The sequence below is a fragment of the Hydra viridissima genome, unplaced genomic scaffold, assembly GCF_058129835.1.
Source record: "Hydra viridissima isolate aposymbiotic clone 2 unplaced genomic scaffold, HvirCarnegie_v1 scaffold_3, whole genome shotgun sequence".
Classification (NCBI taxonomy): Eukaryota; Metazoa; Cnidaria; class Hydrozoa; order Anthoathecata; family Hydridae; genus Hydra; species Hydra viridissima.
In genome coordinates, this window is record NW_028324302.1 from 6,170,981 (window position 1) to 6,193,477 (window position 22,497).

At 31.5% G+C, this 22,497-nt stretch overlaps 3 protein-coding genes across 4 annotated transcripts; all 3 read left to right on the plus strand.

Annotated features, from left to right (window-relative positions):
• Positions 1-642: 642 nt before the first annotated feature.
• LOC149890746 (uncharacterized) lies at positions 643-1,266 on the plus strand. Its single transcript, XM_090081961.1, has one exon. The coding sequence runs from the start codon at positions 643-645 to the stop codon at positions 1,264-1,266; it is 624 nt and encodes a 207-aa protein (XP_089938087.1).
• An 8,126-nt stretch (positions 1,267-9,392) lies between these two features.
• On the plus strand, positions 9,393-12,038 carry LOC149890747 (uncharacterized). The gene is made up of 5 exons (XM_090081683.1): positions 9,393-10,235; positions 10,360-10,532; positions 11,402-11,441; positions 11,557-11,651; positions 11,823-12,038. The coding sequence occupies exons 1-2, from the start codon at positions 10,022-10,024 to the stop codon at positions 10,488-10,490; spliced, it is 345 nt and encodes a 114-aa protein (XP_089937809.1). The 5' UTR covers positions 9,393-10,021; the 3' UTR covers positions 10,491-10,532; positions 11,402-11,441; positions 11,557-11,651; positions 11,823-12,038.
• A 425-nt stretch (positions 12,039-12,463) lies between these two features.
• LOC145184421 (uncharacterized) lies at positions 12,464-15,469 on the plus strand. 2 transcript variants are annotated; one of them, XM_090081668.1, is made up of 3 exons: positions 12,464-12,657; positions 14,824-14,877; positions 15,360-15,469. In XM_090081668.1, exons 1-3 carry the CDS (start codon positions 12,573-12,575, stop codon positions 15,392-15,394), a joined length of 174 nt encoding a protein of 57 aa, XP_089937794.1. In that variant the 5' UTR covers positions 12,464-12,572; the 3' UTR covers positions 15,395-15,469. The 2 variants fall into 2 exon arrangements, with proteins under 2 accessions (XP_089937794.1, XP_089937793.1); XM_090081667.1 differs by lacking the exons at positions 14,824-14,877; positions 15,360-15,469 and having other exon boundaries at positions 12,466-14,329.
• The last annotated feature ends 7,028 nt before the right edge of the window (positions 15,470-22,497 follow it).

Consider the following 22,497-nt stretch of genomic DNA (forward strand, 5'->3'; position numbering starts at 1 on the left):
CTTTGGCTGGTAAATTGCAAAAAGCGAGATGGGAAGAGAAGCGATTACAGCTGCAAAATCTGCTGGAAAAGAATTGGCTTCTTCGGCGATTGTGACTGCTAAAGACGTGGCTATTGATAATGGTAAAAAGGCGCTAGAAAAAGTGTATGCCAAGACTGGAACTTCAAAGTCTCAAAAGATCCCTCCGCTCACTCAAAAAAGCAAAGACATTATTTCCGGGATGGTTGCATCAGCAGCAGCTCCAAAGGTCAGTAGCGATTTATCCTCTCTTGGGGGTTCGCTGCGTCTGTCCAGGAAAAACGCCATTCGAATCCAAGACCTGGTGAAAATGGGAAGCGGGGTAAAAATCGCATGAGGATACGAAAATTTTTTTCTTTGGTATAGAAAAATGGTAAATTCCGATGTTTTAAACATTACAGAAGAAGTCATCGTTGATGAAGATATTGAGAGATTTGAATTTCACGAATATGAACCGGTGAGCACCAATTTGAACACGGCCGGGGAGATAAGAATCAACATTCAGCAGCAAGATTTGTTCACGCTTCCCTATGAGGCTTACCTTTTGGTGGAAGGAAGACTGACAAAAGCAGACGGTACTTCCTATGCGGATGCGGATGTGGTGCTCTTGCAAACAACGGCATCATGCACCTGTTCAGTCAGATTTCTTATCAGTTGTCGAATCAAGAGATTGAAACCATATACAGTCCAGTTCAAGCCACCACCATGCTGGGTTTCCTTAAATATCCGGTGGAGTACCAAGTGTCGGAAGGAATGAATCAGCTGTGGCAAAGAGACAGCACTGCCCTTGCCGATCTTGTAAATAACAGCGGATTTAGTCAAAGGCAAGATTTCATCATTAAGCAGCCTGTTGATAAAGGAACATTTTCATTTTGCATTCCTTTGGATCACATTTTTGGTTTATGTGAAGATTACGAAAAAGTTCTTTACGGATTTAAGCACACGATTACTCTTGTGAGAAAAAGCGACGTTGATGCAATTTTTAAGAGCGCTGAAACAGCCGCAGGAAAAGTGACCTTGAGCAAACTGTCTTTGTCCATGCCTCATGTCACTCCAAACAACAATCTTTACAAACTCATCGAGTACAAAGTGGACGTGCCTTTGTCGTTTAAATCCAGACAGTGTGATACCATTGCAGTGCCAGTGTCCAATACATTCAGTTGGAGGTTGAGCGCTAGATCTGCCAGCGAACGACCGAGGTACATCATTGTCGGATTTCAAACCGGAAAAACGGCAGTCAAGATTTGAACCCTTCCGTATCAATCACTGCAATTTGAAAAACATGTATGTAACTGTAAACAGCGAAAGGTATCCTGCCGTCGATTACGACTTGGACTTTAATAACAACAAATTTTCAAGGGCTTATAGAGACGCATGCAAGTTTGATAAAAAGATTTATGGAATCAGCGAAATTATCGCCCAGCCGAATATAACAACGCTGAATTACAGATATATTTGTCCTCTTTTCGTTTTTGACGTGAGCAAGCAGGCTGAGAGGTTAAAATCGACCGTGTTGGACGTTCAAATTAAAGCCACCTTTAACGCAAACGTTCCTGCAGACACTCAAGCCTTTGCCGTGGTGATCTCAGACAAACTGCTCAGAATCAAATCCGACGGAAACAAAACGAACGTTGTGTATTAATTTGTCATCAAGGAAAAAATAAATTGGTCCTTAATAAAAGGATGAATTATACAAAAAAGGATTTGAAAAATTTACTTATCGAAAATGGCGTTTCCAAAACGTCGAAAAGCAAAATGGGTTTGGCAATGATTGCGCTGGAGAACCATTTGATCGATAAAAATGCGATGATGGACGACGTCAAACCGATAGACTCCAAATATGAAAGCTCCGTTTTATCCGAAACAATCCCGCGGCTGTAAAAATAACTCACGCTGAAACAGGAAAAGTGATCGAATACGGCTCTCTTTACAAAGCGATGAAAGAGACGGGACACGGAAACAATTATTTGGAGAAGCGAAACGGCAAAGTGGATGAAAACGGATTTAAAATTGAAATTCTGAAATAAAAAACAAGTCGTTTCACCCGTTTTTTCTAGAGTGTAGCAAAAGAGAGTCTGATGCGGCTAAAAAAAGACAGCTCGAGGCTCTTGCGTTTAAGGTTTAAAGCGTCTGGTTCACAATTCCTGAAATGTACTGCGATGAAAAAAGAGACGAGCTTTACGCGATTTTGTGGGAAGAGGATGGCTTTTCGCGAATGGAAAAAGAAATCAAAGAGCACAACAGAGAGTGGGGAAATTTGAAAAAGCGAGAAAAGCTGAGAGCGATTGACAGACGCGTTCTTGAATTGGACTGCGATTGGGAAGAAAAGAAAAAAATGTCTGGAAAACTGAAAATGGACGCGCTGCTCAAAAAATTCGAAGATTTTCCCGGATCTCCAAAATTTGTTGAAAATAAAAAAAAATTAATTCGAGTTAAATAAATTTCCTTAGCATTAAAAAAGATGGATAGAATCAATTTGCCGCGGATTGAAATCAATTTGCCACGGATTGAAATCAATTTGCCACGGATTGAAAACGGTTTGCTAGGTTTTGTAAGTATGAGAAGGCCGGGTGTAAGTATGAGAAGGCCGGGTGAAAGTATGAGAATGCGTGATGAAGAACCGAGAAGGCTGACTGAAAGTATGAGAAGGCTGGATATAGGTATGAGAATCAATTTGCCACGGATTGAAATAGGAAGACAGATGGAAAGACAACTGGGAATTAATTCGTCAGATGATTCGTCAGATGATTTGTCAGATGATTTGCCGGAAGACGATATCATCGCGGAAAATGGTATCATCGCAGAAGAGTTGGAAGAAATTCAAAAACTAGCTTCAAATCATTGGATGGCAAGATTTTGCGCTCCTGCTGCCTAAAATATTTTTTTTAATTCTTTTTTTCGAAGAATTGAAAAATTTGTTGAAAATAAAAAAATTGAATTCGAGTTAAATAAATTACAACGAATAAAAAAGATGGAAGACAACACAAAGGTTATTGACGAAACCATTGTATTTGATGAATTGGGCGACAAGTTAATCATTGAATATGTAAAAGAACCTCCTGTTGTTAATAAAAAGGCTTCTAAAGACGAATATTCATTTGATTTTAAATCTCAACGTTATTATAGAACTTCATATATAGATTGCGAACATTTTTTTTTGCGTTGGTGGATGCCATAGATAATTTTTTAACTCTTTTTTGAAGAATTGAAAAAATTGAATTCGAGATAAATAAATTCCAGCTCAAATAAAAAGATGCTTTACACAAAAAAGGCTTTGAAAAATTTGCTAGTCAAAAACGGTATTACTCATACGTCTGACAATAAAACAACTTTGACACTGATCGCGTTTGAAAACAATTTAATCAATAAAGACGATTTAATGGAAAAGGTGAAAGAAAAAAGACCTGTAGGGAGACCGAGATTTCTTGAAAAAAAACCACCAAAAGAAAAAAAACCGATCGATCCTAAATGGAAAAGACTTGAAAAAATTAGAACTCGTCCTTCCACTTATAAAATTAATCCATGTTAAAACGGGGGAAGTGACTGAATATGGTTCTCATTACAAATTAAGAAAAGAAACGGGTCACTTGGAAATACTTTGACAATAGACACAGCTATCAAATAGAAGTGTCATGAAATTTAATTTTGCTAAAAATTTAAACTTTTTCTTTTTGCTGAAATTTTTTAAAAAATTGAAAATGAGTTAAATAATTTTTTTCCCTTATATAAAATGGATAGAATGAATATGAAAGAATTAAAAGTGATGGCTAAAGACCGCGCCGTCAAAGGCACCTCAAAAATGAGAAAAGCCGAGCTCATTGAAGCTATAAAAAATACAAAACCCATCATTGGGTAAGGTCCTGCAGCTCGTAGACGGACGACTGATGCAAGACCGTTGCCTGTTAATGATACCGTAGTTAGGTTTGTTCGACCTCCTGTTAGAGTTTCTGTGAAACCTGCAAAAGTGCGGTTTGTTGTTGGACCTGATTTAACACCTCGTGAAAGGCCTGAGCCTGCACCAAGACCTGTTTCCGATGACTTGATTTCATTTGGACCTGCTCGCTTGCAAAATCGGGTAACAAGAGCTGAACCATCCATCCTTGACACACCTGTTACCGATTCAACAAACGTTATTACACCTAGACCGGTTCCAGCACCAAAACCGACAGGTCGTGAAAGACCTGGGTTGCTTTCAAGAATTGCAACATCTGTCTCCAACGGTTTTAACCAAGTACTTACTGTCATTGATCCATACGTTCCAACTACGGTGAAGAAAACAGTAAACAATATAAAAAATGGAGTGGAAGAAACCATAAAGTCACTTAAAGGCGTTGTATTTGGTGCTCCAAAACCTTTTAAAATAAAGTTTAATATGACTGAGTATGCAGCGGAGCGTGCTGTTAGGCAATTTTCTTACGAGCCTTCTTCTCGATATCAAGACCTTGTCGCCTTTTTTAATTTGGTGAGAGAGTCTGCTATTCAAACCATGGAAGGAGAAAGAAACACAAAAGTAAGAATTATTTTAACATGCGAAATGAAATCTGTAAGCATCTTAACTGGTGAAGAAACTACTCGAACGGCAAGTTTCTCATCCAAATCTGAAATTATTCTAGCAGCTACGGATTTAAGAAAGTTTATGAGTGAAATGGAAGAAAAAATTTTGGAAAATAGTGTCAAATATAATAAGTTGGGATCCAATGGCGTCATGTCTAAGATTTTAAAAATGGATTTTAACTTTATCGATTACAGACCTCTCAGCGGTTCTTCCTACATGAAACTACCTCCTAAGTTGAAAAGCAAAAAGGTGATCATCAACATGGAAAACAACGACAATGAATGTTTTAAGTGGTGCGTCACCAGAGCATTGAATCTGAAAAATAGAGACAACGAAAGAATTGATGATGAGTTAATTCTAAAATCGGAAAAGTTGGATTGGGAAGGAATTAAATTTCCTGTTGATTACCATAAAATCGACAAGTTTGAAGTGAATAATCCAGAAATTAGCGTAAACGTCTCCCAATAAGAAAAAGACTTCGCGCCGTTGTTGTAATTTAGTTGTATTTTTGTTGCGACGCGACGTAACCTAACTCCAACGTCGTTCCGATATCGGCATTACGGAGTTATTCCAACTTTGGTCTGTCTAACATTGGAACAACAACGGAAAGAAGTTGTAAACCGACGTCAGAAAAGCTAACAATAAAACGACGTTGGAACAAAGTTGCTTTTTATAACGTTAAACCAACGTCAGTCTTATTAACGTTAAAACAACTTTGGAAACCGCTGAAAAAACAATTTAGAATTAAAAATAAAAATGGCGGATAAATGCTCAAGCATGGCTTTAGTACTAGCAAACATCAAGTTTTGAATTCCATGCGTAGTCACTTTAGCGCAATTATTTAATGGTTTTAGAATATATAACATGGTTTTTAGGTTTATTAATAGTATTATAATTAAAATTAATTATAAACAAAGAGAAGCATTTAGGGTGGAATGCAAGAACCGAACTTCAAATTTGAAGTCGAACTTCAAACCTAAAGTGCGACTTGAGCGAATGCACAAAGCGAACTTCAACTCAAGTCAGACTTGAAAACCGCTAAAAATAGACCTTTTTCAAGTCTGACTTCAAACCAGACTTGAGAGAGCAAAAATTCCTTCCGAATGCAAGAACCCAACTTGAAATTTCAAGTCAGACTTCAAATCTCAAGTCTGACTTGAACGGAATGCAAGAAGCGAACTTGAACTGAAGTCAGACTTGAAAAACGAGAATTTTTGAATTTTCAAGTCATTTTTTCAAGTCTGCTCCAGACCAATCTTGAAACCAAACTTGAAAAAAAAAACAGACCGCCATTATCATTTTGCTGATGCGTAACAAAACTTGACTATTACTATATAACTTATTACAACCTTTGCAAGTATGAAAATGAGTTTTTAACAAGCAAAAGTAGTTACTTGGGCATATTCACCTAATTAATTTAGAAGGTTACATTGTGAAAGTATATTTTTAAATGAATTCATTACAGAAAACTGAATATTAACATTGCGAAAACGTGTGTCTTTTAAAACATCCTGTAACTCGTATGTAATGATTCAACATGTCATATTTTGATGCCATTAGAAATGTTTATTAGCTTTTTGAAATGTCGAACATCCTAGCATTATAAAAGGCTGTTGATTAAGGCACATTTTTGTGATACAGTATAAAAGTAAATTCCAATTAGTAATAAATAGTTGCAGTTATACAAAGAGGTGATACGTGTAAAAGGAGTAAAAGAGAGTTCATGAGAAGTAGTTACAATTACATGAAGTATTAAAAAAACTTTTTTTTAAATGTTCAAAAATGAATCGGTATGAGCTGAATTTTAGAAGAAGAAGAAGAAAAAATAAGCCAAGTCACATACCAAGGTTTATTATTGACAGAGCTAATCCTTTAGAAGTTTACCACGGTATAGAATTTAAAAGGTGCTACAGATTTTCCAATAAAAACCTTTTTAATATTAGCTAATGACATTATTAACAACAATGTTAACAATCGAGGGTGCCCTCTTTCAACTGTACAACAACTGGCTATTGCATTTCGGTTTTATGCTACTGGTTCATTCCAAGTGAGTAGATATTCAAGAAATGGTATCAGAAAATGGCACCTTCTTATTGTAGATTTTACATTACGTTTTTAAATAACAACATTTTATACCAACAAATGATTATAACAATAAATAAACTCTTTTAGAGAATAATAGGAGATTTGGAAGAGCTGAAACTCAACTGTTTGTCCAGTGGTTTAGAACATTTCAATTCAAATGGCTAACAAAAGATATCAGTACATAAAGTTTCCAACAGAAGCTGATTTTTTGATAATTTAGCAAAAGTGCTTATAAGTTTTCATGGATATCTGATTTTGCTATTTCATACAAACTTCAAACTTTTCTTAGATAAAGAAAATATTTATATTTATCAACCATTATTTAGATTTTACCAAATTCAAGGATTCCCAGGATGTATAGAAGCAATTAATGAACACATATTCCTATAATAATTCCTTGTGGAGAAAGTGCAGAAATTTATCGAAACAAAAAGGGATTTTTTTTTTGAATTGCCAGGTCATTGCAGGTGCTTCATATGAAATTTTATCTGCTTGTGTTCAATGGCCTGGAATTGTTCAGGATTCATTTGTTTTTGCTAACTCAGCTATTAAACAAGTTTTAGAAGCTCGCCAACATGTTCATGTTTAAGGTGATTCTGGCTATCCTTATAAACAATATTTAATGACAACTTTTTCTAACCCAAAAATGAAAATGAAATCAGATACAATTACAACATGAGAAGTACACCCATGTTGAATGTTGTTGTTGAATATTGTTTTGGTATATCAAAAAAAAAACAATACCCTTGTCTTAACATTCCCTTAGGAACAAAACTGCAAAATTCCATAGCTATAATAATATCCTGTTTTGTGCTTCACAACATTGCCCTTCTACAAAATGATTATTGTGGAGGCAATGAAATACAAAATAGCAATGAAGAATGTGGTGCTAAAGCATTCACTAAAGATATTTTTGCAGAAACAAAGCAAAAGTCAAATTTCAGACTTATTTTTTTTAAAAAAAATTTGTGTCTGATAATGGATAAAGGGTCTAATAACAAAAACATTATTTTCAAATATTTATACTACATATTATTTCAAAAGAATTACATTTTATATTTCAAAATAGTATTATATATGAAAAAAACAATTTCAATAAAAAATAAAGTGATAAATTCAAACATTCCAAAAACAATTTGGATCTGATATTGTTAGAAAATAATAATCCTCACATAGAATAATTCTGTTGTGTTGCTTTTTTAAAACTTTGTGAAAATTTTAACTGTGAAAATTTTCACAAAGTTTTGTTTGTATTGTTGCTTTTTCTGGAGAGAGTTTTTTTTTATATCATCTATTTCTATTTGTTTTTGCATTAGTTCTTTATCAAGATCATGAATTTCATTATATTGCTTTTTTGTATTTTTTTTTATTAAGAGATTTTTGTTTAACGTTAAACTTTGTTCTTTTTCATGTGTTAATGAGCAAGATGCTATCAATGGTTTTTAAAAGTTTTCTTTTCTGTTTCTATAAGTGGCCCAATAATTTCAGAAGACCTGTCTCCATATGTGATCTCTATTGACTTACATATGTAAATGGTATACTTACATATGTTAATGGTATATATATGTGTAGATATATATATATATATATATATATATATATATATATATATATATATATATATATATATATATATATATATATATATATATACACACACACACACACATAGTATTATGTAGTATTAGTATTGAGAAAACTAATTTTGTTTTAAGTAATTTTCTCAGTATTTTTTAAAAAAAAACCATTATTTTCATTAAAGTATTAGTAAAAAGATAAATAAAAATACATTGTAGTATAGTATCATCCCCAAAAAGCGTCAAAATAAGATTCTGCATTTTCTAGAACATTTCCATGTATTTTAATTCAAATGGAATCTGTTAAAATGGAGAAATCAAGAGAAATTGTCTTGATCACTTAAGTGGTACATATGACCAACCGTTGTTTACCAACAACTTATGATTTGGAACTGAAAGTGCCAAGATGAATTTGTTTTTCTGATGAAAAATACATAGCAAGAACTTTTTTTTTTTTTACTGTTATTAACTTTTTATTTAATCGTATACTATACAAATATCATTACACGGAATTTGTTTCAGTAAAAGGTTTTTCCCGTAAAAAAAATCCATTACCGCTATTGGTTGCGAAGTGCATTTTCCGATAAACGCCCTAAATTCAACGCCTCGACTATTTTTCAAGTTCGACTTTCTCAAGCACGAACTTGAAATTTTCAAGTCTCGTTTACGCATTCGCTCAAGTCAATTTTTCAAGTCTGACTTGACAAAGTCGAACTTGAGATTTCAAGTCGAACTTGACTCAAGTTCGGTTCTTGCATTCCACCCTTAATGTCTGCTTTCAAGCAGACATTAAATGCTACTCTGTTTAGAAAAAATACAAACTAAAATACAAAAAAAGAACATTTTCATTTTTTATTAATGAATAAAAGTACGTTTTCAAAGCACTTTTTTTTATTTTATAAAGGTGATAGTTTGTTTTGTTATATATAATTTGTTACAAAATTTAATTTCAAAAAATAATCAATATATTATATTGATTATTTTTTGAACTTGAAAAATTAATATTGAATCAATATTTATTTTTCAAGTCATCATGAGTTGGTATATTAAACTGATATTATCAACTAATATTATCATCACTGATATTATCAGATAAAAAATATATAATTTATATACAAAAGCATAAAAAAAAATATAATATATCTACAAAGATGTGCATTTTTTAACTTCAAAGTTGTATTAGTTTAACATTCTTTTTATTTTTCTCTTATACATTATATAGATTGCTATAATGTCTGAATGGTGTTGTGTAAAGTGGATTGAGGAAGACAAGGTGTACTCTGACACTGTTGCTTTCAGTTGGGTAGACGGTAAAGTTTTGAGATGGCCAAAAAAAGGGGCTGAAAAAAAGTTAAGGGAGCAGATTGAACCTCAAGTTGATTGGTTTAAGTTTCCAATTCTTAAAATTAAATTAACAGATAAAGACTTTATGACATGCCATTCATATAATATTTCAACTGATACTGACTCTTGCGATGTTGATTTTAAAAGCAATGAGTCTCAAATTACAAAAAAATGTTATTTGTTTTTGATTGCATATTAAAATATTAAGTTTTCATATTTATCTTTTAAATTTTTTGTTTATTGTTTTTTTTAAATAAATTTTTTGTAGCACTTTGCAGTAAACTTCCTCCAAAGCCTGATATTAAACCTGGTTTTATGAATAAAAAAACATTTTGCCTGGAAACAACAACAAAGCAGCTTACTTCAACAGCAGAGCCCAATCAAAATAAAATAAATATTGATATGAATTACTCACAATCTCCATCAATATTTAGTTTTCGAAATGACTTACAAGGTATTATTTCCAATAATTCAAGAGAATCACGCTCCTCAAAGTTCATCTCCTCAAAGTACAATTAAAAGAAGACCAGAATATGGTTCTTTTTCTCACTCAGAAAGAATTGAAACAAAAAAGCAACCATCAGGTGGATTAGCAAAAAGTAAAGAGTTATCTGCTGCGGCTGTTGAAAGAAACAACTTTCCAATGAGTGTACAAAGTAAATATTTTAATTTGTTTTAGTACTTACATGTACATAAAAAGAATTCATAAAATTTATACACATTATTTTTGTATTTTGAAAATATTATTTAATATATTTTTATTAAACAATTTGTTTGTAGAGTTCCAGTATGAGGTTATTAAATTACTTTGTGAAATAAAAACAAATTTGAAAAGTCAACTAAAAAGTATATCATCACAAGATTCAATAGAAATTCCTCCTCAATTGCTAACAATTGAAAATCTCAATTAGTTCACACTACAAATGCAAGACAATGGTTTTTCACAAGAGTTTGTGAGTTTAATATGTTTTATATGATTTAGAGAATAACACATTAAAAATGAAATAGATATGAAACTATTTCTTTTTATCAGATTTTTCACAGTTAGATTTCTTTTCTTCTGTATGATCATCAGAAAGAATGCCTAAATAACACAAAATTCAAAATATAGAAGGAAGTTGGGAATTATTATAATTTTGATATCTGTAATTTATTTGTAAGCAGGACTTTACATTAACTTCAGTATTTTGCAAAAATTGTGAAAGTTCTTTAGAATAGGAATAATTTGGGTTTGTTTTTTAAACTTTATAGTATCAAGTTATTTGCAGGTTTCACATTTAGAAATAAAATTAATTTTGACCTATTTACAGATCTATAAATGTTTTTAAATATTTCAGGTTGCAGCATAATTATTGAAACAAGTTAGTTTTAGTGTTATATTTACACTAAAAGACATTTTAGCTAAAACGTTACTAAATTTTTATTGTACTAAAAAAAAAAATCGTAAAAATATGTTTAATATGTACCTATGGTTTTGCTTAGGTTTGGAAATACCAGGATCTGGGATCCCGGTATTTTTAACAATTTATAGTTGCCAAAATACCGATATTAAAAATACCGTTATTACGATATTAGAAATTATTTCCCCATTCGAAAGTTTAAAAAGTTAAAAGTTTTAGTTGATCTTATAAATGGAAACAAAATTCATCATACAAAATCCTAGTTTTGCTATTATTTAACTAAAAGTATTTTTTTGCTCTATTTGAGCAAGATTTTAATATGCTATTTTCTTTTTTTTGAAAAATTTTGAATATATGAGTGTTAACGTTATAGTCTTATGTTTAAAACATTTCAATGAGGTTAACATTTTCTTTCCTTTCAGGTCAGTCTTCTAAACACATGGTCAAGAATTTAGTGCAAAGGTTATTTTTATAATTTTTCATCTGTGTCAAAAAAACTTTTTTTACCTTACTATTATATTATAATAAACATAAAATGTTTAATGAAGCTTTATTTGTTTATTTATCTTCATCAAAGAATGATGTCAAATGAACTTCAATCAAAGTTTAGTATGGTTGGTTTAAAAGGAAAGCTGAAGTTTGAGAACACTTTATTGTATAACGCAATAAATAGTAAGTTTATTTGCAGCATTTTGTTGTTTTAAAAATGTTTTGATTTTACAACTTTCAGCTTTTATAAGGAATAAAGTTACTATGATTTATGCTAATATTATTTGTTATTAATATTATTATTCAGTACAGCACTCCATTATAATAACTATTTCATATTATTATTTATCTCAGAAGCAGTATTAAATGTCTTTTCTGATGCCACCACTGCAACGGTACGGATAGAAGTGATGAATCATTTGAAATATGCTGCAGATCGTAAAAACCGAAGACCACTATGTGCAAGCACTTGTAATGAGGCTAAATCTGCCAGTTTGAATCTGGCTGAAACAGATAGTGAAACATAAATTATATTTACAAAAATATTTACAAATTATGATAGATAGTAAATTTTCTTGTTTTTCTTTAATTCTTGTGACTTTTTTTTTTGTTATAACTTGATATAAACAAAAATTGTAAATATAATCTTATGTTTATGTAATGTTTTGTTTATATTTAATAACAAAAAAATATATATATATTTTTGACTTTAACTCTGAAATCTAAAAAGTTACGAATTAGTAAACAGTTTTTGTGTCATCACTTGATCTTTTTTTAAAAATGACATATCAGTTAAAAACCTAAAATAACTTTATATATCAATAACTTTGTTAAATTTCTCAAAATATTTTTGTTTACTTGTATATAACTTAAATATATATATATATATATATATATATATATATATATATATATATATATATATATATATATATATATATATATATATATATATATTTTCTATTAAAGCGCTATCAGACGCACTTTTTCGACTTTTTTACAATCTAAAACAGCAATTAAATATTTTAAGTGCGTTTATTAGTGTTTTAGTAAGAATATATATATAAATAAAAGTCTTTTTAGATAAACCAATATAAAGAAATAATGACATCAAGATCAGCAATATGGAGAAAGACTAATATTTTAATGGCCAGCTTGTTAGAAAATGATAATGATCAAAGTTCAAATGGTGAGTTTAAATCCATCGAAGTTAATGATAATGTTGATGTTTTTGAAAGTGATTCTAATTTATCTATAACTACAGTCTCTTCATTAAATTCTGATTTTAATAATTCTTTTGAGTTGTTGCAGTCTGAAAGTTGCAGTGATTTAGTGTGTGATCTTTCAAAGTGGGCAGTTAACCATGCTGTTACACATTCTTCATTAAATGATTTGCTTGTATTAATGCGCAATCATGGGCATGCTAACCTACCAAAAAATGCTAAGACATTACTAAAAACGCCTAATCAAGTTAATACTGAAAAATTGTGTTCTGGTGACTACATCTATCTTGGTTTAGCTACTGGTATTAAAAAAATGCTTCAAGATAATGAAGCTTGTATTAGCAATGAGATAGATTTGATAGTTAATTTAGATGGGCTTCCACTCTTTAAATCTAGCAATATCCAGCTTTGGCCTTTACTTTGCCGGTTTGGTAGTATACCTCCTTTTCCTGTTGCTTTTTTCTGTGGTGAACAAAAGCCTAAATCTTCTATGGAGATTCTCAAACAGTTTTTAGAGGAATTTAATATGCTTGCAGAAAATGGTCTTCTTTACAAAGATAAGTTTTTTAATGTAAGTTTAAAATTTTGGACATGCGATGCTCCAGCACGTGCTTTTATTAAATGTATAAAACCCCACAATGCCTACCATAGATGTGAACGATGTACTGATGTGGGTCAATGGCAAGGAAGAGTTATCTTTAATCAGGCTGATTCCTTTCTTTGTACAGATGAACAATTTGCTAAAATGAATTATAAAGATCATCAAGTATCAAAGAGTCCTTTGATTGATTTTACTTTACCTTGCGTTTCTGCATTTGTTTTGGACTACATGCACCTAGTTTGCCTTGGGGTTGTTCGTCGATTATTGTTATTTTGGAAAGAGGGACCAAATATATGTCATTTATCACATGTTCAAATTAAATGCATTTCAGAAAGGTTAAATGACTTAGCAGGTAAAATTCCATCTGATTTTGTCAGACAGCCTAGATCACTGCTAGAGTTTAAAAGATGGAAAGCAACAGAATTTCGTTTATTTCTTATGTATACTGGTCCCTATGTACTGAAGAATGTACTAAAACAAGATCTTTATATACACTTTCTATGTCTTAGTATTGCTATTCGCGTGTTAGATGACAATAATTCTTGTTCTGATGCCATTGGTTATGCATCAATGTTGTTGAAATGGTTTGTATCCAAGCCTTCTGAATACTATGGTCCAACATTCACATCATACAATGTACATAACCTGATTCATTTGTCTGACGATGTTATAAAATTTCGAATGGCCCTCCTTGAAATGTCTGCTTTTTCATTTGAAGATTATTTGCAGAGTCTAAAACAATTGGTTCGTGGCAAGAAGATGCCACTTGTTCAAGTTGTTAAACGTTTAAATGAAATAGGTAATTTGGATAATAAACTTTTGAAGAAAAAACACATAAAAGTGGTCCCTGGTGGCAAAGATAGCTTCTTTTTTTTAAAAAGTGGTCTGTAAGCACAGGTTATCGAAATGAGTTTTGATTCTTTAGTTTGCAAAATATTTCCATCTCGCATTTTTAGTGACTTCTTTATTATACCATGCAATTCAAGTTATAATAAAATAGTAGCTGTGCCGAAATGTGCTCCTGTAAAAAGAAGAAATGTAAAGAAATCTGAACTGAAACGCAAAGTTATTTATTTCAAGGGAAAATCAAGAAATATTTTTTTCCCATTATGTCATGATTGTGTTTTTTGAATTTTGGTTTGATTTTATAGGTTTAATATTATTTTTCAGTAATATATATTATAGTAATATATAATATGTAACACTTGTTAGTTTTAAGTTGCATTACTTTTAAAGCTATATCTACTAAACGTATTTTGTATAAATGCTGAAATTTATAGTTCTTTTTTATTATATCATTTTTGGGCAGTTATATTTGTTTTAAATGTAGCTTTTTAGAATCATTAGTTATGCAATATACAATATTGTAGATATATTTAACGCTGTTTGAAAGTTTAAGTTCAATATATATTTAATAACAGTTATTTTAAATTTTTATTTCATAATAATGTATCAATTAATATATTAGAAGCGTCATATTTTTAATGTTAGTTATTTTAAGTTAATTTAAAATAATATATTTATTTCACAGGATATCGCTCTACGACTTGTACCCAAAAGTTATTCAAAAGAAAGGAAAACTCAGGTGAATATCAAATAGCAAGCTAGCTCATTTCCTGTATTTGTACTCTCAAGTCCTTAATACAGGGTGTGGAGTTAGTTAATTTTTGGAAATTTTTCCCATCCCTCTAAGGCTTATTAGGACCCCCCTAATAACTTATTTTTACTTGTTATCAACAAAAAACTTATATCTCAAAAAAAAAAAAAAAATCAGCAAAAATTGGCGTTAAGAATTAAAAATTATATACTAGTAACCGATAATAAATCTTTCAGTGTTAATCTCCCCCCCCCCCCCACCACCACCACCATATATTAGATCTGAACTTCCCACTACCCCTATTAATCTCCCCTCTTGTGTTATGAACTTGAGAGTAGTATTCCTTGTTTTTTTTTTCTTTCTGAATGTATTCCATTTGTATTACTTCCTTGAAAATGCACGTATAATTGAATTTGTACAAATACAATCGTTTATATCTTCATGTTGCTTCAAATGATTTTATATTTTAGTGTCAGCTATTGTCAAAACAAATCGAAATGGTTAAAATTTCGAAATCAAATCAAATCGCATTCCCAGTAAATGTATATAATTTTTAACATTTGAAGTATATAATCTAGAAGTATTGCAAGGTTGTTTTTGTTCAGTCTTTATTTTTTATACTCAATTATTGTTGAACTCGTACGAGTTCAAAAAATTAACAGGTTAAACGTATAATTGAACAACTTCATAAAAGAAAAACAAAGCATGATGTTGCACTATATAGCTTATAAGCTATTTATATAAGCTATAATGAAACATCACTGCGCTGATAAAACAATCAAGTAGGATGTTATAAAATGCACCTTTTTTTTTTCATCCACCTTTTTTTTCACGACGTTAACACAACATGTCCAAAATGACGTTGGCTGATGTTTCATTTCTGCCATTAATTAATTAATGGTAGAAATGAAACACCAGTATTAATTAATACCACATATCTACAGTGATGGAAAAATGTTATTACAACTTGATTTCGCCGAAAAAACAACGTTTTCCTAACTTTTTTTTTCTTTAATTTAACGTTGGTCTTACGCCTTTCCAACGTCATTCAGCGCAAAATTAACGTTGTTATAACGTCAATTTGACAACGTTGTTATAACGTTGACAAAATGACGTTGGGCGCTGTTTCATTCATAACATCATAACAACGTTATTCTAGCTTTACGGAAGACGTTGGAACAACGTTGTTACAACGTATTTTTCTTATTGGGCTATGAGTATGAAGAAAAAGCACCTCAACCTTTGCGAGTATCTGAATTTTTAGACCGAAAGCATTGTGTTGATTTGTTGTATATTTCAAACGAAGACAACAGCCATTATTGTCTTGTTAAAAATTTCAGTCGGTTTGCTGGCTCTTCAAAATCAGCTCGTCAACATAAAAGATATTTTTGCAGAAGGTGCATGCAAGGTTATGACCAAGAAGAAAAGCTTCAAAAACATCGAGAAGACTGTTATGATAACGCTCCAATGAGAATCGATCTTCCTAAAGAAGGGACAACCCTTGAGTTTAAAAACTTTAAAAAGGGTATGAAACATCCGTTTATGGTCTATGCTGACTTTGAAAGTTTCATCAAACCTATCAACACTTGCACACCAAATTCGAAACAGTCTTACACCAAACAATATCAAAAGCATGTTCCAAGCTCCATCGTCTATTATATCAAATGCTTTGATGAGACCGTTTACAAGGGAGAGCTTGTTTCATACACAGCAGAAAGCGATGAGGACAATGTGGCTAAAAAGTTCATAAACATGCTTGAAGCAGACCTTATAAAAATTTGGAACGACAGCGATTTACTGCAACAACACTGGAAAAAAAATAAAGCAATGACTGATAAGGATGAAAAGAAATTTAAAGATGCAACCAAATGCCACATTTACAATAAAGATCTTAACGGTGACAAAGTCTTAGACCACTGTCATTTGACTGGAAAGTACCGTAGAGCTGCTCATAACAAATGCAACTTGGATTATAAAATTCCAAAATTTATTCCCGTTGTCTTTCATAACTTGTCTGGTTACGACAGTCATTTGTTCATCAAGAAATTAGGTGGAAGACTCAATTGCATACCCAACAACGAAGAAAATTACATCAACTTCTCAAAAAAAATCAAAGTGAGAGAATACATTGATAAGGTAAACCTCAGAAAGTTTGGAAAGAAATAAGATTTATTGACAGCACCAGGTTCATGTCTGACAGTTTAGAAAAACTGGCCAAAAATCTAAACGACGACCAATGCAAAAACGTTAAAAAATTTTTTCCTGAAAATAAACAGTTCGATTTTGTAAGAAAAAAAGGCATTTACCCTTACGAATGGGTAGACTCGATTGAAAAGTTTTCCGAAATGCAATTGCCTCCTATCGAAGCCTTTTATTCCAAACTAAACGATGAACCAGCAAAAAAAGACTACGCGCATGCTCAAAACGTTTATAAAGAATTTGGATGCAAAACGTTTAAAAATTACCATGAGCTGTACAACAAGTCTGACGTGCTGATTCTAGCAGATATCTTTAAAATTTCAGAGACGTTTGCTTGAGTTTTTACGGTCTTGATCCCGCCTGGTATTACACCTCTCCTGGTTTAGCTTGGGACGCCATGTTAAAGAAAACTGAAACTATATTAGAATTATTAACCGATCCTGACATGCTCAACATGATTCGAAAAGGAATACGCGGTGGAATCTGCATGATCTCGAACCGATATGGAACTGCCAATAACATATACATGGACGACTATGATCCTTCACAACCGTCCAAATTCCTTCAGTATTTTGATGCCAACAATTTGTATGGATGGGCCATGAGCAAACCTCTTCCCGTTGGAGGATTCAAATGGATGACTGAAGAAGATCTTAAAAATTGGAAATCCATGCCGTGCATTTTAGAAGTTGACTTGCATTGTCATGAAATCCTTCACGACGAATTCAACGATTACCCTCCGGCACCTGAAAGATTAACGATTGGAAAAGTGGATAAACTCGTTCCCAATTTAAACAATAAAGAAAAATACGTCGTTCATCATGAAAACCTAAAACTCTATGAGCGACTGGGACTAGTCATCACCAAAATTCATCGAGGGATCACCTTTAGAGAAGAGCCTTTCATGAAAATATACATTGACCTCAACACTGATGAAAGAAAAAAAGCTGAAAACGAATCTGATAAGGAATTTTTCAAACTCATGAACAACTCTGTCTTTGGAAAAACCATGGAGAATATTCTAAAGCGCGTTGATATCAGACTTATCACCACAAAAAAGAAGCCTCAAAATTGTCTAAAACCCCTCGTTATAAACAAAACACCATTTTTGATGAAAACTTAATCGCGGTTCACATGGAGAAAACAAAAGTCTTTTACGATAAGCCTGTTTACTTGGGAATGAGTATCCTCGACATCAGCAAGACTTTGATGTTTGAATTCCATTACGACTACATCAAACCTAAATACGGTGATAAAGCCAAGTTGCTAATGACCGACACTGACTCGCTCTTTTACGAAATCGAAACGGAAGATTTTTTTAAAGGCATTGCTAACGATGTTAAAAACATGTTTGACACGAGCAACTTTCCTAATAACCATCCTGCTATTGAAAACGTTGGGTTTAAAGTGGGCTTAAATAATAAAATCATCGGCATGTTCAAAGACGAGGCTGGTGGTAAAATAATTGAAGAGTTTGTTGGGCTTCGACCTAAGCTCTACTCTTACAAGATCCATGAAGAAGAACACAAAAAATCCAAAGGGATCAAAAGGAAAGTAGTTGAAAATCGCATCACTCACCAAGATTACTACAACAGCTTAAAGAATGAAGAAGAACAGCTTGCAACCATGAACGTTATCCGATCTCGTCTTCACGATGTTTACAACGAACAAATTAACAAAGTTGCTCTCAGCCCCTACGATGACAAAAGGATCAGACAAAATGATAAAATTAACACCTTGGCTATCGGGCATTATAAAACCAGACCTGCTACTGAATAAATTTAAATCATTGCGGTAAGATATTTTTTATCACAATCATGACAAGAAATATTTTGAAAACTTAACAAAAAGAAACATCACAAAAAATATTTTCCGGAAAGAAATTTTTTTAGATCTTCACATTTTTTTTTAAATAAAAGGTAAGTCATCTTTGAAAACATTAAGCCTAACAAGAATTTAAAAAGAACGCCATCTTGGAAAAACCTCGAAACCCCCCCCCCCCAATATAAAAGGTCTCAATGCGCTAGAACCGGCATTTTACAGCAGTCACACTATCTGCATTAACATAATCAGTATTCTCATATTGGAGTCTCATATTCGAAGAGCATTATATATTGGATGAGTAAAAATATCTTTTAACTCAACGTTTATACATATATCACCAGGGGCATTTGCTTTTGTACCTTATTTTGATTTAAGGTGGAAAACCCCTGAAAAATTTTTTTTGAGTAAATATCAATATTTTATAAATTTAACTTCATATACATAAAGTAAATAACAAAATTAACTAAAAAAAACAAAAAAAATTTTTTTTGGATAAAATGGTAGCTGTAGCAGGTGCCAAAAACACCAAAATATTGAAAAACCCCGGCCAATGTATCTAAAGATATACACAATTTTAACAAAATCTTATTTGCATACTTGTTCTAACAAGGTAGTTCTGTGATATGAACAAAGCAGATTTTTCATAATAATTTTTAATAGGCTAATATATTGGACCAAAGTACATGTAAAAAATTTGACCGAATTTTATGACTTTGTTGACCGATTTAAGGACTGGATTCAATTTTTAAAAAAATCTGTCACGTTTAAATCACAGAAGACAATCAAACAAATTCATACTTAAAATTTTAGCTTAACACCACTTTTAGTTATTTAGATATACTGGCCGGCGTCTTAAAAACTCTACATCTGAGAAAAACAGCTTTTAAAAATGCTGACATAAAAAATTTCAAAATAGTGTAAATAAATATCCAAATCTCTATATAATAAAAAAAGTTAAATCTTAAAATGCACCAGTTTGATATGGGTTTTGCTCTTTTTCAATAAACTTGTCATATCGACTCTTCTTTTTTCCACGAACTACTTGTCTGTGTTTCTTTGCTCGTTCTGTGTTTTTATATATGGCTAAGTATAACCGCTTTTGATTAATTTTCCAACATCCTTCTAACAAATACTTTCCAGGTCTTAAATTCATTTTTCTAAAACTAAAACACTAGCTTGTCTACCAATGTTAAAATGGGCAACTGCATCAAAGTGCAACATCAATAACATTGGGCACATGGTCTGGAATAGAATTTAAAATAAGATCACTCTTCAAGTCTTTTAGTTCTTGAACAGCATCCATCATAGTGTCTTCAGCTGCAGATTTTACTGCATTAGTTAGTTTTATAACAATTTTATTATAATTATTAGCAGTCATTGGTTTAGGCATGTCCATTAATGAGACAAATCTTGAGAATCCAGAATAGCCTTGACCACATGATCTCATAGCATAAACAGCCCTGGTATTAATATCAAAAAATTTTTTGTATATTCAATGTTGAGGTATAAAATTCTCTTGAATAATCACATACACAGCAGTTAACATAAAGACAAGACGCTAGACCAATTCTCTTGTTTTCATTTTCAGAAAGAAACAACTTAGATGACATACATTCTGGACATCTAAGGGTAGAAACTACAGAGTTTAGAGTTTCTAAATCTAAAAACAGGATCCAGTAATTATATTACTAGATAACTTTGGTCTTGATGACGAAATTTTTTTAACTTTTCTAGCAGAAGCACATATTTCATCAGAATTAACAAAGTTAAAATCAACTGGTTTCCCCATATTTACATTTACATCTTCAACACTTGTAGTAACATTTATGTTCATATCTACAATATTCGATTCCATATTTACATCCATATCAAAATTATTTATAACTAAGTTCTTTTTTACATTAATTATTTTTTTCCTTTTATTATTTGTAGCTTTTTGTTGAACTCTGCAAGCCTTAGCCATTATAGAAGATTTATGATATATTTATGAGCTTTCCAGTAACTGTTTTTATACTCAAGTTGTTTTGAACAATGGAAAATACAATTTACTTGATAAGATATATTTTTCATATAAAAAAATAGGACTATTTTTTAGTAAAATTGGACTATTTTTTAGTTAAGGCAAAAAAAATTGCCGTTGTTATGGCGGTTGTTAAGGAAGCTTAAAATACTGGGGTTCAATAAAATCTTTTTTAATGAAGATCTATAGCGAATTTTCAAAAATGGTTTTCAGATGGTGATTCTCTGATAAATTTTGCACAAAACAAGAAAATAACATTTTTTTTCAAAAATTTCATATTTCTGAGGGGTTTTCCACCTTAAACGATTGATGCTCACACGATTCAATACATTTTTCTTTTAAAGGCGTTACAGTGGAATTTAATATGTCCATTTTATTATAGATAAAAATCTTTTTTGTGTTTAAATATTGGAAAAAATTATATAGAAAAAACACATTTTAAATTACTCAAATCTCAGCAAATAACTTTTCTTCGTCATTTATATATACATTACAAAGGTTAATAGAGACAAATGGTTTTTGTCATTCGTATTTGCGTAATCTTATCACCATACAATATAGTTATTTCTATCACGCATTGAGATTTGAGATATTCATAGATACTTCTATTTCTTTTAACTTTCCTCTCTTCTGTTTTGATAGCATTACAACTACTTTTTTTATATCTATATTGTATATCTGTAACTTTTAACACCTCAACCCTTTTAAACTAATTTCAGCATTTTTCATTATTATTGAAGATGTTTTAAATTTTTTATAAATGTCTCGACAGAATTACATATTTTCATATGCACAAAAAACTTTTTTTATAGTATTTGCAATTTTATAGCGCAAAGTGCATATTTTAGCTTAGTTCTAAAATTTTACGCTATAACTTTCATTCCAGATCCTTTTCAACCAAATTTTTTGTTAGGAGCGCCATTCAACTAACGTACTAACTTTTCAATATCAATAGCTTTCTTCATACCACTTTCATCTATGAATGAATTAAAATCTGTTAAACCAGTCTACTTTTGCAAATTATCTTTTGCTTTTTGTGTCAAACCACTCAGTCCAATATATTTTTCCAATATAGGTTGTGACTTTGGGGTAAGAATTTTAGTAGCGGCGTTATCTATTAGTTTTGTACAAGCATCAGTAGGGGGGAAATGCCGGTTCTGGCTCATTTTCATTTTTGGAGTATTTTTTGTCATGGTGTGTTCTTGCTTATATATTTTTTTGACCTTTGATTCTGGCTCATTTTACTTAACTTTTGATGTGTTTTGACTTTTTTTCAAAAGAACTTCCAATAAATGGTAGTTCTGGTCCATTTTTGTTATAGTGTGGGTTACTTACCTTTTCATAATAAATCTGTAGTGTCCGTGAGCGAGTGACATAAAAGAATTCTTTCTTTTTAAAAAAAAATGTTTCGTGCGAGAACAAAGCATGCAGGTGAATTGAAAGCGTTGTTTGATCTTTTGTTCAATAATATGAAGATGGTGAGTTTTAGCATTGACAAAGGGGGAATTCATGTGAAGTCAAAGACGACGATAAATTTGATGATTGAAGTTGACCTTTTTTCGGAT

Bases quoted from the DNA above. Each gene is read 5' to 3' on its own strand.
- LOC149890746 (XM_090081961.1), top strand. From the start codon at position 643: ATGCACCTGTTCAGTCAGATTTCTTATCAGTTGTCGAATCAAGAGATT.
- LOC149890747 (XM_090081683.1), top strand. From the start codon at position 10,022: ATGACTTACAAGGTATTATTTCCAATAATTCAAGAGAATCACGCTCCT. The intron at 10,236-10,359 runs GTAAATATTTTA...ATTTGTTTGTAG, and splicing joins CTTTCCAATGAGTGTACAAA to AGTTCCAGTATGAGGTTATT.
- LOC145184421 (XM_090081667.1), top strand. From the start codon at position 12,573: ATGACATCAAGATCAGCAATATGGAGAAAGACTAATATTTTAATGGCC.